Source organism: Cricetulus griseus, chromosome 7 (assembly GCF_003668045.3).
Source record: "Cricetulus griseus strain 17A/GY chromosome 7, alternate assembly CriGri-PICRH-1.0, whole genome shotgun sequence".
In the NCBI taxonomy this organism is placed as follows: domain Eukaryota; kingdom Metazoa; phylum Chordata; class Mammalia; order Rodentia; family Cricetidae; genus Cricetulus; species Cricetulus griseus.
In genome coordinates, this window is record NC_048600.1 from 44690645 (window position 1) to 44702293 (window position 11649).

Here is an 11649-nt window from a genome sequence, read left to right on the forward strand (position 1 = left end):
TGCCAGCCAGGACACTCATCTTCTTACCTGTTGCCGTCAGGCCTAGCCAGCTGTGCAGCTGTGCCAGGTGCAGAGCCGGGGGATGCCAGGGACACACAGGTAGGCAGGCAGAATCCTAAGAGACTAGGTGTCCAACCGTCCATCCATCCATTGCCCTCTTCATGGTAGGTGCTGTGAGTCCCCAGTGACTACAGCAGTGGTTCTCAACCATGGGTCGTAACCCCTTTGAGAAGGTCAAATGAACCCTTTCACAGGGTGGCCTCAGACCACTGGAAAAACACAGATATTTACATCACAGTTCCTAACAGTAGCAAAGTTACAGTTATGAAATAGCAACAACATAATTTTATGGTTGGGGGGTCACCACAACACGAGGAACTGTATTAAAGGGTCGCAGCATTAGGAAGGTTGAGAACCACTGCTCTAAAGTCTTCCCCTCTCCACAGTGGTTCTACTTTTTTGTTTGTTTTTCAAGACAGGGTTTCTCCATGTAGCCGTGGCTGTCCTAGAACTCACTCTGTAAACCAGGCCGGCCTCGAACGCACAGAGATCTGAGTGCTAAGATTAAAGGTGTGTGCCACCACCGCCCAGCTGGGATTCTATCTTTGAATGGGGATTCAGGTTCTGGGAGGGCAGAGACCGTGCACCTCAAGGGAGCAAGTGTGCTCAGACCTGATAGGAAAGGTCCCTACTTGAGGAATCTCTGCCTGGGTTGTTCTTGTGGTGGCAAGAAGAGATGGAATTCTGGGAGGGAGCCTGGAGCGTTGTGCAGGCTGGGATAGCCAATGTGGTTTCTGACTAGCCAGGTCTGCTTACTAACATGGCAGTCGATCCCCTGAGGCTGTACAGGAGCAAGACAGGTGACTATACTATCATCGGTTCTCCTATTTTTTTTTTTGCGGGGGGGGGGGGGGGAGGGGGAATGGGGGTGGTTTGAGACAGGGTTTCTCTGTGGCTTTGGAGGCTGTCCTGGAACCAACTCTTGTAGAACAGGCTGGTCTCAAACTCCCAGAGATCTGTCTGCCTGCCTCTGCCTCCCCAGTGCTGGGATTAAAGGCGTGCGCCACCACCGCCTGGCTCCATTTGTTCTCCTTATAACCCTTCAGCTCTGGTGAATAAAAGGTCTGAGACTTTGTGCCTCACCTGCAGAGACCCTGACCCTCCCATAACAGGGATCCACCCACCAGGGTTCTAGAGCTATATAAATGAACATAAGAATGTAGGTGCTGTCAGCTGCCTAACCCATCCTCTAGCACACACTCCCAGGACAGTATTTGGACACAAGAAATCTGGTGCTGACTAGTGCCCCAAGTTGTAACAGTACAGTCTCTTCCTGACTTGATGCTCTGACACAATAGGCCACCCCCTACTTCCAAATATTGCTGCCTTCAATCCCTCGTTTGTGTATATAGTCAGGCTCCTGGCACTCCATAAGTTTACATTCCCATCATCAGTCCTGAGAATGTCTTTTCAATTCTCTGAGGGGTTTTATGACTTTCTCCCTCGTTTGAAGCCAGTATCAATATGGCTTATTTATATTTTCCATTCTCCTTGGCCCGGGCCTGAAGGAGATTTACTTGTCATTCTAGGTACCTGGGTCCAGCCTCTCTGTGGGTCATGTTCTTCCCTTCCTTCCTTCCTTCCTTCCTTCCTTCCTTCCTTCCTTCCTTCCTTCTCTCTCTCCTTCCTTCCCTTCTTTTTTCTTGTTTGTTTGAGGCAGAGTTTCTCTGTATAACAGCCCTAGCTGTCCTGGAACTCTCTCTCTAGACCAGGCTGGCCTCGAACTCAAAGAGATCCACCTGCCTTGCCTCTCTAATATTAGCTGGGATTAAAGGCATGCACCACCACTGCCAGGCCTGTGGGTTATATTCTAAGCAGGAGGAATTTGAAAGCAGTGTGGGGTGCTATCTACTGTCAGCTCATACTATGACTCAGAAGACACTTAGGTAGGACAACTGCCATTGTTCCTGCATGTGCCTCCCCCCAGAGGCAGAATTAGGGTGCAACATCTCCAACACAGCATTCCCAAACACAAAATAGAGCAGGTGTATTTGAAATGGAGATTTCCCCAAGTTTCCATTAAGAAAAAAAAAAAGTCTTTTTTTTTTTTTTTGGTTTTTCGAGACAGGGTTTCCCTGTGTAGCTTTGGAGCCTATCCTGGCACTCGCTCTGTAGACCAGGCTGGCTTCGAACTCACAGAGATCGCCTGCCTCCCGAGTGCTGGGATTAAAGGCATGAAGGCATGCACCATCAACGCCCGGCCTAAAGAGAAAAAATCTTAATTAAGCCAGTTATCTTAGGTATTTATTAAATGGCTAATTTCCAGTGAGAACCAAACATGAAGTTTCAAGCCAAGGAAGCTGTTTTAAGAGTTCCAAACTGACCTGATCCTTCTACCTCAACCTTCTGTAGCTGGTACTGAAGGCCTCAAGGACGTGTCGGATCATCTCAGATGGGGCCCTTGGACTAGTTGTGTTTTTCCTTTCCTGAGCTGGGTGAGAAGGAAGCCTGCCTGTCTTTGTGGGAGGGTAGGCAGGGGAGAGGTGGAGTCAGGAGGGCCCTGTCTTGATATTCGCTGTCCTCAGAGGATTTTAGGATCCTGTGTGGCTGGTAAGAATTCTCCAACCCAGAGGACCCCAAACTTAGCTGGAAGATTGTTACTGTAGTTACATGCTCATCAGCCTCTCACTCCTTGCACGGTTACTGTGTGTGCACACGCGCATATACACACACTCACAAAGTAGGGAACATCACAAGTGTAGATCTGCCTTCTGGTTCCCTAATTGTTCACTCAGTACATGTCCAGCAGAGCATAAGTCCTCCCAGAAACTAGGCCCGTGGCAGAGCCCCCTCTGTGACCACATCTGCTTCTCATCCAGGCGCCTGTAAGCTGATGAAGTGCAGATGTGAACCCTTTCTACAGAGTAACTCAGACAACAGGAAATCCTCAAGACTTGGACAGGGCCGGGAGGGTGTTTACTTCTTGGAATTTATGCCAGATGCACAAATCCCAGAACTCTGCCCTGGAGTTGGAGTTGTCCCATCCTTGGAGAGTGAAGCCGTCCGGGAGCTGCATGCAGAGAATGTCAGGAATCTTGTGGGAGTTGAGATGGTCCTGGTCTAGAGACAGCCACGGAAAATACACTGCATTTGTGGAAAAGGGCGGCAGCCATTTCTTGGGCCTAGGCTCTTGCAGCAGCTGAGGTCTGGCCCTCCCCATGTTTGGTACACAGCAACCTCAGCCCAGCAAGAGAGGGCTAGCCTTTAAGGGACCCTCCTCCCAAATTCTCCCTGCCTGGCTGGGGGCTGTGCCTCCAGCACAAGCTCTTCAGATCTCCTGCTTGATTCATTGTCAGGGAGGAAGTTTGTGGAAATAGCCAGACATTTCAGTGATGCGAAAAGATCTTTGTCGTGTACAGGGCCAGGGAAGCACAGTGATCCTGAGACAAGTCTCCAGCCTGTCTCCCACACAGCACAGACACTTGCCTGGAGCAGACCCTCCTGGTGGGAAAAGATAAAACCCAGGGCACACACCAGTCAGCTTTGTCCACAGGCCAGTGACTACACTTACTTAGTTATTTTCCCAACACTGGATATGGATACAGCCATTGCTTTCTAGACAGTGCAGAAGAAGAGGGGCTACCCAGGGAAGCAGAGGCAGCCAAAAGGCCATGACCCCACTCCCATCTAGTCCCCACACCCAGGCCTTAGGAGGCAGTGAAAGCAAACTGTTCTTTTGGTTTTATTTTCTTGAGACATGTTCTCACCATGTAACCCTGACTATCCTGAAACTCACTGTGTAGACCAGGCTGGCCTCAAACTTACAAATCCTCCTGCTTCTGGGATCAAAGGCGTGTGCCACTATATCCAGCTTTGCAAACATTTTTTAAGCGTCTAATCATGTAAACTAGCAAGAATAATATGATTTTTTTAATGAGCCTCATGTCTAACCACTATCTTGCTGTAGCCTCAGCAGCCCATGCGTCACACACTCAGCTAGCCCAGCAAGCTCAGGAGGGTACTGGCAGACCCTGTCTATTCTGAAAGTTCTATGTAGCCCACTGGAGTTGTGCTGGGAGAACTAAGCATTTCCTTTGGGATTCCTGACTTAGCACTGCATGACATTTCTAGGAACAGCATTGACTTAGAGAACGTGTCTGTACAGAGTTGGCAGACATCACACAGGATCTGACCTGAGGCTCCGAGCTCCCTGTGAGAGACCACACCAAAGGATAGTAGGGAGTTTAAACTTAAAAAGTGGGACTTACGGAGGTCTGGAGGGATGGCTCAGAGGTTAAGAGCACTGGCTGCTCTTCCAGGGGTCCTGAGTTCAATTCCCAGCAACCACATGATGACTCACAACCATCCGTGATGAGATCTGGTGCCCTCTTCTGGCCTGCAGGGACATATGCAGACAGAACACTGTATACATAATAAATAAATCAAAAAAAAAAAAAAAAAAAAAAAGAAAGAAAGAAGAAATAGTCTTTAAAGAGTGGGACTTACTGCTTGAGACCCCAGATACCCAGCCTCTGACATGGATGTGTACCCAGCCATAGCAGTTCCTGTCGGGATGCTGCCCTGGCCAGGGCCATGTGGCACTGAGCAGGTTTGCCATATATGCTGCCTCAGGGCTACCATGAGTCATTTGATTTCCAAAAGCATGAGGACAGTGAGTCCACTTGCTGGAAAAAATAACTCAGCAAGGTGCTGCCCAATGGCTGACACCTCTGAGGTCCTCAGCCTCTCTCATGTGTCACCAGCTCCTGTATGTTCTGGAAATTGCAGACCAGAGCATGAGAAGCCCCAGGAGAGACTGTGAAGGGTTGAGCTTGAGGAGCATGGAGTAGGGGAGGGCTAAAGCCCTCCACAGCGACTGGGATTGGGGTGGGATTTATGCATACACACTTACCTCTCTCCTAGCACAGCTCCCCCATGTTGACCCTGTGTAGCTGCCATGTAACTCTGGTCAGGCTTCACACACACTACAAGCAGTAGTCACCAGAGGTATTGCTGCTAAAATGTAGATATGCTTGCCCTCCTGTTACTTGATACATATACCTATGGAATCAGTCAGAGTTCTAGCAGGACCCTGACAGGTCAGAATAACCTATGGACAGAATATCCTGGCATGAAGGACACCTGGCTGTGGAAATTTTCAACCATAGGCACAGCAGTGGCTACCCCCACCCCAGCCAATGATTGAGCTGACTTATTTAGTATTTTCCTTCCACTTCTGTTCAAAACTGGGAATCTAAGATGTGGGTCATCCACGGATCATCTAACTGCCCACAGAAGGACTTGGCCCAACAGATCGAGAGTCCTCTTACCCATCCTTCTTCCTGGACAAATCACTAGGAAAATGTTCAGGACAATTGCATTCCAGGCCCCACTCCCCAGAACATACAGCCAACCTTGTATGGACAGCTGCCTTCCAAGTTCTTTAGTTCTGCCAAGTCTATGAGGCTGGGAAAAGACAAACCTGCTCCACTTTCTGGAAGGAGGATGCCCCTCTGGCCAGGCTTTATCTGGGGAAGGGGAGCCACTGGAATGTGATGAGAAGTGCTGAGGTAAATGCTTCTAAATGGATGCTCCTGTCAGCATGTCCCCTGAGGCCATGTGTAGGTATCACTGCTGTGGTCTTAGAGTAGGAAGAACCTATTCCAGGTTAGCCTAAGCAGAGGGGACTGTGGAGGGTAAGCTGATTCCCTTTTCCATCTCTCTGTTCAGCTTCTGTGTCTCAGGCAGAGGCTGTCTGAGGAGGTCCAGGCTCACAGTGGACTGCCTCAAAATGAGGGACAAGGAAGGGTCCACTGTCCAGCCACACATCAGGGGCTGGCCCTGCTCCAGGCCCCTAGATTGAGTTGGGGTTGTGGACTCCACCCACCTTTCCAAACACTGATTTCTGACTGCCTGGGTGAAGCGATGTAAGGCCATCATGGCCCCTTCTTTCCGTAGGGTCCCTAGCACTGGAACTAGTTTAGGAAAGCTCCGTGTGAAGTCCATTGCTCAGTTGTGAGCAAGAGGTTCTGTCTTTGACCTGACTCAATGTGTACTCACAATTAGGAAAAGCCATTGTCTGATGAGCAGACAAAGTAGCACAGGAAGTAGTTAGTAAAGACCACCTGTCCCTTTTGTCATCCCCAAAGGCTTTCAAGATCAGGGACGCCATGTGAGATGTGCCAAGGGGAGACTCAGGATAATTCACTACTTCCTTCCTTTTGAGTAATGGGAATGTGATGCTTAGTCTTCAGTTTACTGTGTAGTCTGCATACAGTGCCATGTAGGACACCCTTCTTGGTGGTTATATGCACTGTCAGATGCTGAGAAGGGGCTGGTGGGTACCCTGAGCTCTGGGTTGGAAGCTGACAGGGCCTTCTATCTTCTAACTACAGTGAGACTGTTTGGGAGAACATGGCACGCATGTGTGTGAAGACTCAGAGGCTGGATGTCGCCAAGGTGTGCCTAGGGAACATGGGCCATGCCCGTGGAGCCCGAGCACTGCGGGAAGCTGAGCGAGAGCCAGAACTGGAAGCCAGAGTAGCCATGCTGGCCATACAGCTGGGCATGCTGGTGAGTGGTCCCAGTCTCAGACAGACATCACATGGGGGCAGAGAGGAAGGTGGTTGCCATTGCCAAGCTGAGCCTGCAATAAAAAGAGCAGAGGTTGCTAACCAAAGACCCTCCTCGGGTAAAGCCTAGTAATAAGGGCCTAGGAAGGGGCTGGCAGGTGGACGGGCAGTCTGGCTGCTGGTCTCTTAAGGCCTGGGGCCTGCAGAAGGGAAACAGAAGGTGTTTCTGGCAGGTTTCCACCTACGAACAGAAGTCCCTCAAAATATCCTAAACCATCAGGTTAGTTTCCTAAGGCCTGTGGTCTCTGCTAGAGCTACCTCCTCCTGCTTTCAGCCCAAAGATACTGACACATTCACCACAGTCAGATGCAACCTTCACTTGGTGTACATGTGGATACAAGGGACAGACCTCTGAGCAAGGGATTGTGGAGTGCAGGCAACCCACCCACACATATGTTGCATGGCAGAGGACTTCCCTATTTGTAGGGGAGCACAGAAGCTCTGCAGGACCCCACCAGAGGATAGCTGGGCTGCAGCAAGGTTAAGCATTCCCTCAGCAATATGCAGGTCTAAGTGGTGACTGGAAAGTCACCTGGACACATGTTGCCTGTCTTGCCTGGGCCAGCCCTGTGCATGGTGTCCATGCACATCTCAAGTGTGTGTTCTCAAGGCATGCTGGGCATCCTTGTCATAAGCCTGTAGGGGCAGCTGTTGTCCTATTCTGTGACACTGTGACAGTCCCTTGCGACCATCATCCTTTCTAAAACATCACACTGTAACTGAGGCGTCATCTCTCTTCACCCCCAGGAGGAGGCTGAAGAGCTGTATAAGAAGTGCAAGCGCTACGACCTCTTGAATAAGCTCTACCAGGCCTCAGATCAGTGGCAGAAAGCCGTGGAGGTGGCTGAGGTCCACGACCGTGTCCACCTGCGCACCACCTACTACAACTATGCCAAGCACCTGGAGGCCAGTGCTGACTGTGGCCTGGCCCTCAGTTAGTGAGTAGGACTTGGGCAGGGATGGGCTCTGACTGTTGCTGCCTTAGTTAGGTGGCCCTGACAGCTCTAAAAGGAAGATCTGTCCCAGGACAGCCCCATGTGATCCTCCAAAGGAGCTATCCAGGAGCCTGGGCTCTGTGGTGGTGGGACAGAGTGTTTGCCCCTCTGAGTGTCAGTCAATGTGGTTCATTCCCGACTTGGGGACCCCTGAGGAAAAAATGAACCACAGGGATACAGTCACAGGGAAACCCATACCAAAGCTGGGGTGAGCTGTGCTTAGAGTCACGTCCTTGATCTGGAATTTGCATGACAAGCTCTGAGGTATGGCTAACACTCTGGCCCACACAGCAAACATACAACAGTGCACAGTCCCAGGGCTGCAGGCCAGGTGACTGCTCTTAGGCTGCTACCTGCACTCTGTGATGTAGCCCCTGATTGTGAAGCAAAATGGAACAGCTCCTTCTTCCACAGCTACGAGAAGTCAGACACCCACCGCTTTGAGGTACCTAGGATGCTCTCAGAAGACCTGCAATCACTGGAGCTCTACATCAACAGGATGAAGGATAAGTAAGTGTCCCCAGTGGGACAACACCTCCCAGTTGTGTGGGTTTGCCATGATCTGGCATGATGTTGTTCCATGTCAGAGTGGGGAGTGAGTCCACCTGACCCAAGTACTGGTCCTGGAGCAGACTCCAGATCTGTCCCTTCCAGTTTCATGCATCACCTGTGAGCAGTAATGGTGCAGAGTGTCACTTCCAGTGAAGTGAGCCCCTGAGCCCCAAGGGTTATCCCACAGGACCCTGTGGAGATGGTGGGCCCAGTACCTTGAGAGCCAGGCCGAGATGGACACTGCATTGCGCTATTACGAGCTGGCACAGGACTACTTCTCCCTGGTCCGGATTCACTGCTTTCAGGGCAACATTCAGAAGGTGAGAGCAGGTGGGGAGGTAGAGGCCTTGCCTGGTGCGCACGGGTATCCCCTGCATCTCGCTCTGTGTGTGTGTGTGTGTGTGTGTGTGTGTGTGTGTGTGTGTGTACAATTTTAATTTAAAAAAGGAAAAAGTTTAGGGGGTGGAGAGACAACTCAGCAGTTGAGTGCTTACTGCTTTTCCAGAATTGAGTTCCCAGCATCCATGTGGGACAACTCACAACCTCCTGTTAATTCCAGCTCCAGAGGATTTTGTTTGTGCCTTCTTCTGTTCTCCTCAGGAACTGCACTTATATGCACAAACACATACACATAAAAATTAAATATTTTTAAAATAGGTGGGACTGGAGAGATGGCTCAGCAGTTAAGATCACTAGCCACTCTTCCAGAGGACCTGGGTTTGATTCCCAGCACCCACATGGCAGTTCACAAGTGTCCCATAACCCCAGTTCCAGATGATCTGATACATGCAGGCGAAACACCAGTGCAAAATAAAACAAATAAACCTTTAAGAATAAAGTACAGGATACTGCGTCCTGTGGGGGCAGGCCTGTTAGAGTGGAGTGAAGCTGTTGGATAAGAGATATGACCTGAGTGCTCTGGGTCTTTCTAGGCTGCTGAAATAGCCAACGAGACTGGAGACTGGGCTGCATCCTACCACCTTGCCCGGCAGTATGAGAGCCAGGATGAGGTAAAACAGGCAGTGCACTTCTACACAAGGGCACAGGCTTTCAACAATGCCATCCGCCTATGCAAGGTATGTGGTTCCCCTGGGCACAAGGCAAGTGGTGCCCTTGTGCAGCATCTTGCACTGCTTGGTCCTGGAACCCTGACTGGTGTAACAACAAAGTGAAGAAATGCCAGACACACAGAACAGCTGGGATTATGTGAGCTGCACTCACTCTTATGGAGAGCACCTACTAGCAAACTAGAATCCCAGAGTGTTTAGTATGTACAGCACAGGGAGGAGGGGTTAGTGGATCTTGGTAAGAGGTCTCTGTAGGGGAGCAGTCTCAGACTGTAAACAACTGAGAGGAGGAAGCTGCAACCAACTTTGTGTCCACACTGTCCACACTTTGTGTACACATTGTCAACATTGTAACACAGACCAAAGGCCTTGCCAATTCCCGAGCCTGACCCAGGGAAGCTTTTGCTATTTCTATGGGTCTAAAGCATTAGGTTCCTTGATACAGCCATGCCCAATGTCAACAACACACATTCACGCAGGGCTTCCTCCTCTCCCCACACTGTTGTTGTTTTCAACGTTTTATTAGGAGTGCTTTAAAAATGGGCAGTGGTAGCCGGGCATTGGTGGCGCACGCCTTTAATCCCAGCACTCTGGAGGCAGAGGCAGGCCGATCTCTGTGAGTTCGAGGCCAGCCTGGTCTCCAGGGCGAGTGCCACCAGGATAGGCTCCAAAGCTACACAGAGAAACCCTGTCTCGAAAAACAAAAAACAAAAAAACAAACAAACAAAAAAAAAGTAATCCCAGCACTTGGGAAGCAGAGGCAGGTGGATATCTGTGAGTTCGAGGCCAGTGTGGTCTACAACGCTACACGGAGAAACCCTGTCGAGATAGATAGATAGATAGATAGATAGATAGATAGATAGCGCTTTAAGCTGGGCAGGGGTGGCGTATGCCTTTAATCCCAGCACTAGGGAGGCTAAGGCAAATGGGTCTCTGTGAATTTGAGGCAAGCCTGGTCTACAGAGCAAGTTCCAGGACAGCCAGTGCTACATAGAGAAACACTGTCTGGGGAGGAAAAAAAGTGCTTCAAACACAAAGGTTCAGAGGTCCATATTATGAACACACACTCACTGCTGGTGTCCATATTCACTTCTGGCTTTTCTTGCCCTCCTCCCTTCTGGTCTTCCTCTGACATTGTCTCTCTATCCAGTGCTCCTGCACCAGTAATAAACAGGCTGGCACATAGGTTACAGTCTAACAAATAGACACCTCATCAAAAGCTGTTGGACATTATGTGTATCCCCTTCAGGTGTTTATTGTTACTGGAATTATCCCTACCTCAGGTGTTTCTTGCAGCACTCAGTAAAATAGAACAAAAGGCATTTAAAAGTCTTGGCACATAGACTGACCTAGTAAAGCCTGGTACTCCTTAAAAACTGAACTGGCACAGATCCATTGGTGATACCAAACATAGCCACATTCACAAATACAAATCTAAGTGGATTTGGGTATGCCAGATAGAACTTTCTGCAGAGCTACACTTTCCTCCCTGCAGGAGAATGGCTTAGATGACCAGCTCATGAACTTGGCCCTTTTGAGCTCTCCAGAGGACATGATTGAAGCAGCCCGATATTATGAGGAGAAGGGCGAGCAAATGGACAGGGCTGTCATGCTGTATCATAAGGTGAGTGGTTGGTTGGCCTCAGTTGGGAACCTGCAGACTAGAGACACCTACCTTCGTGATGCTCCAGGAAAACTGACCAGGTAAATTCTTGGGACCTCAAGCAACAGCTAAGTTTCCACCACTGCCCATAGGCTGGACATTTTTCCAAGGCCCTGGAGTTGGCCTTCACCACCCAGCAGTTTGCAGCCCTACAGCTCATAGCAGAGGACCTGGATGAGAAGTCAGATCCTGCTCTCCTGTCCCGCTGCTCAGACTTCTGCATTGAGCACAGGCAGTTTGAAAAGGCTGTCGAACTTCTGCTGGCTGCCAAGAAGGTACAGGGATGGTGGGAGCTACGGGGTAGGAAACACTTCTGTTATTTCTGTTTGTTATAAAGTCTCAAGAAGGCTATGGCTGCAATTGGCTGGAAGTCAGGGGGAATCCCAAAAGTTCACCCAAGAGAGCACATCAAGACTGCTGCTGGGAGGGCAGCCTCACCACCCTCCCCATGTCTTCAGCTCTAACCAGGCAGTCAGTTCGTGTGTGTGTGTGTGTGTGTGTGTGTGTGTGTGTGTGTGTGTGTGTGTGTGATTGTGTGTGTGTGTGCGCGCGCGCGCACGCACACGCATACACGCACACACAATGGAATTCACACAACAAAAATTTCCTGTATTTTGGGGGCTTGTTTGGTTTTCTAGATAGTGTCTCAAGCTGGCCTCAAAATCCTAGGCTCAAGTGATCTTCCTGCATGAGCCTCTGAGAAGCAGCTAGAACCGTAAACACATGATACCATGCCCAGC

The 11649-nt window shown here is 50.0% G+C and overlaps 1 protein-coding gene and 1 long non-coding RNA gene across 4 annotated transcripts in view; one reads left to right on the forward strand and one right to left on the reverse strand.

The window, feature by feature from the left end:
- Nucleotides 1-11649, forward strand: part of Ift140 (intraflagellar transport 140) — an 84692-nt gene that overhangs the window by 68792 nt on the left and 4251 nt on the right. For all 3 annotated transcript variants that reach the window (XM_027425016.2, XM_027425017.2, XM_035447606.1), the window contains 7 exons: nucleotides 6396-6573; nucleotides 7380-7570; nucleotides 8042-8137; nucleotides 8367-8499; nucleotides 9112-9255; nucleotides 10742-10870; nucleotides 11002-11184. In XM_027425016.2, the coding sequence (XP_027280817.1) occupies nucleotides 6396-6573; nucleotides 7380-7570; nucleotides 8042-8137; nucleotides 8367-8499; nucleotides 9112-9255; nucleotides 10742-10870; nucleotides 11002-11184 (1054 nt within the window). The remainder of the gene's footprint in view (nucleotides 1-6395; nucleotides 6574-7379; nucleotides 7571-8041; nucleotides 8138-8366; nucleotides 8500-9111; nucleotides 9256-10741; nucleotides 10871-11001; nucleotides 11185-11649) is intronic.
- LOC118239147 lies at nucleotides 2283-4327 on the reverse strand. Its single transcript, XR_004770752.1, has 2 exons — nucleotides 4269-4327; nucleotides 2283-3501 (listed from the first exon to the last, which is right to left on the reverse strand). It is a non-coding gene; the product is annotated as an uncharacterized LOC118239147 (long non-coding RNA).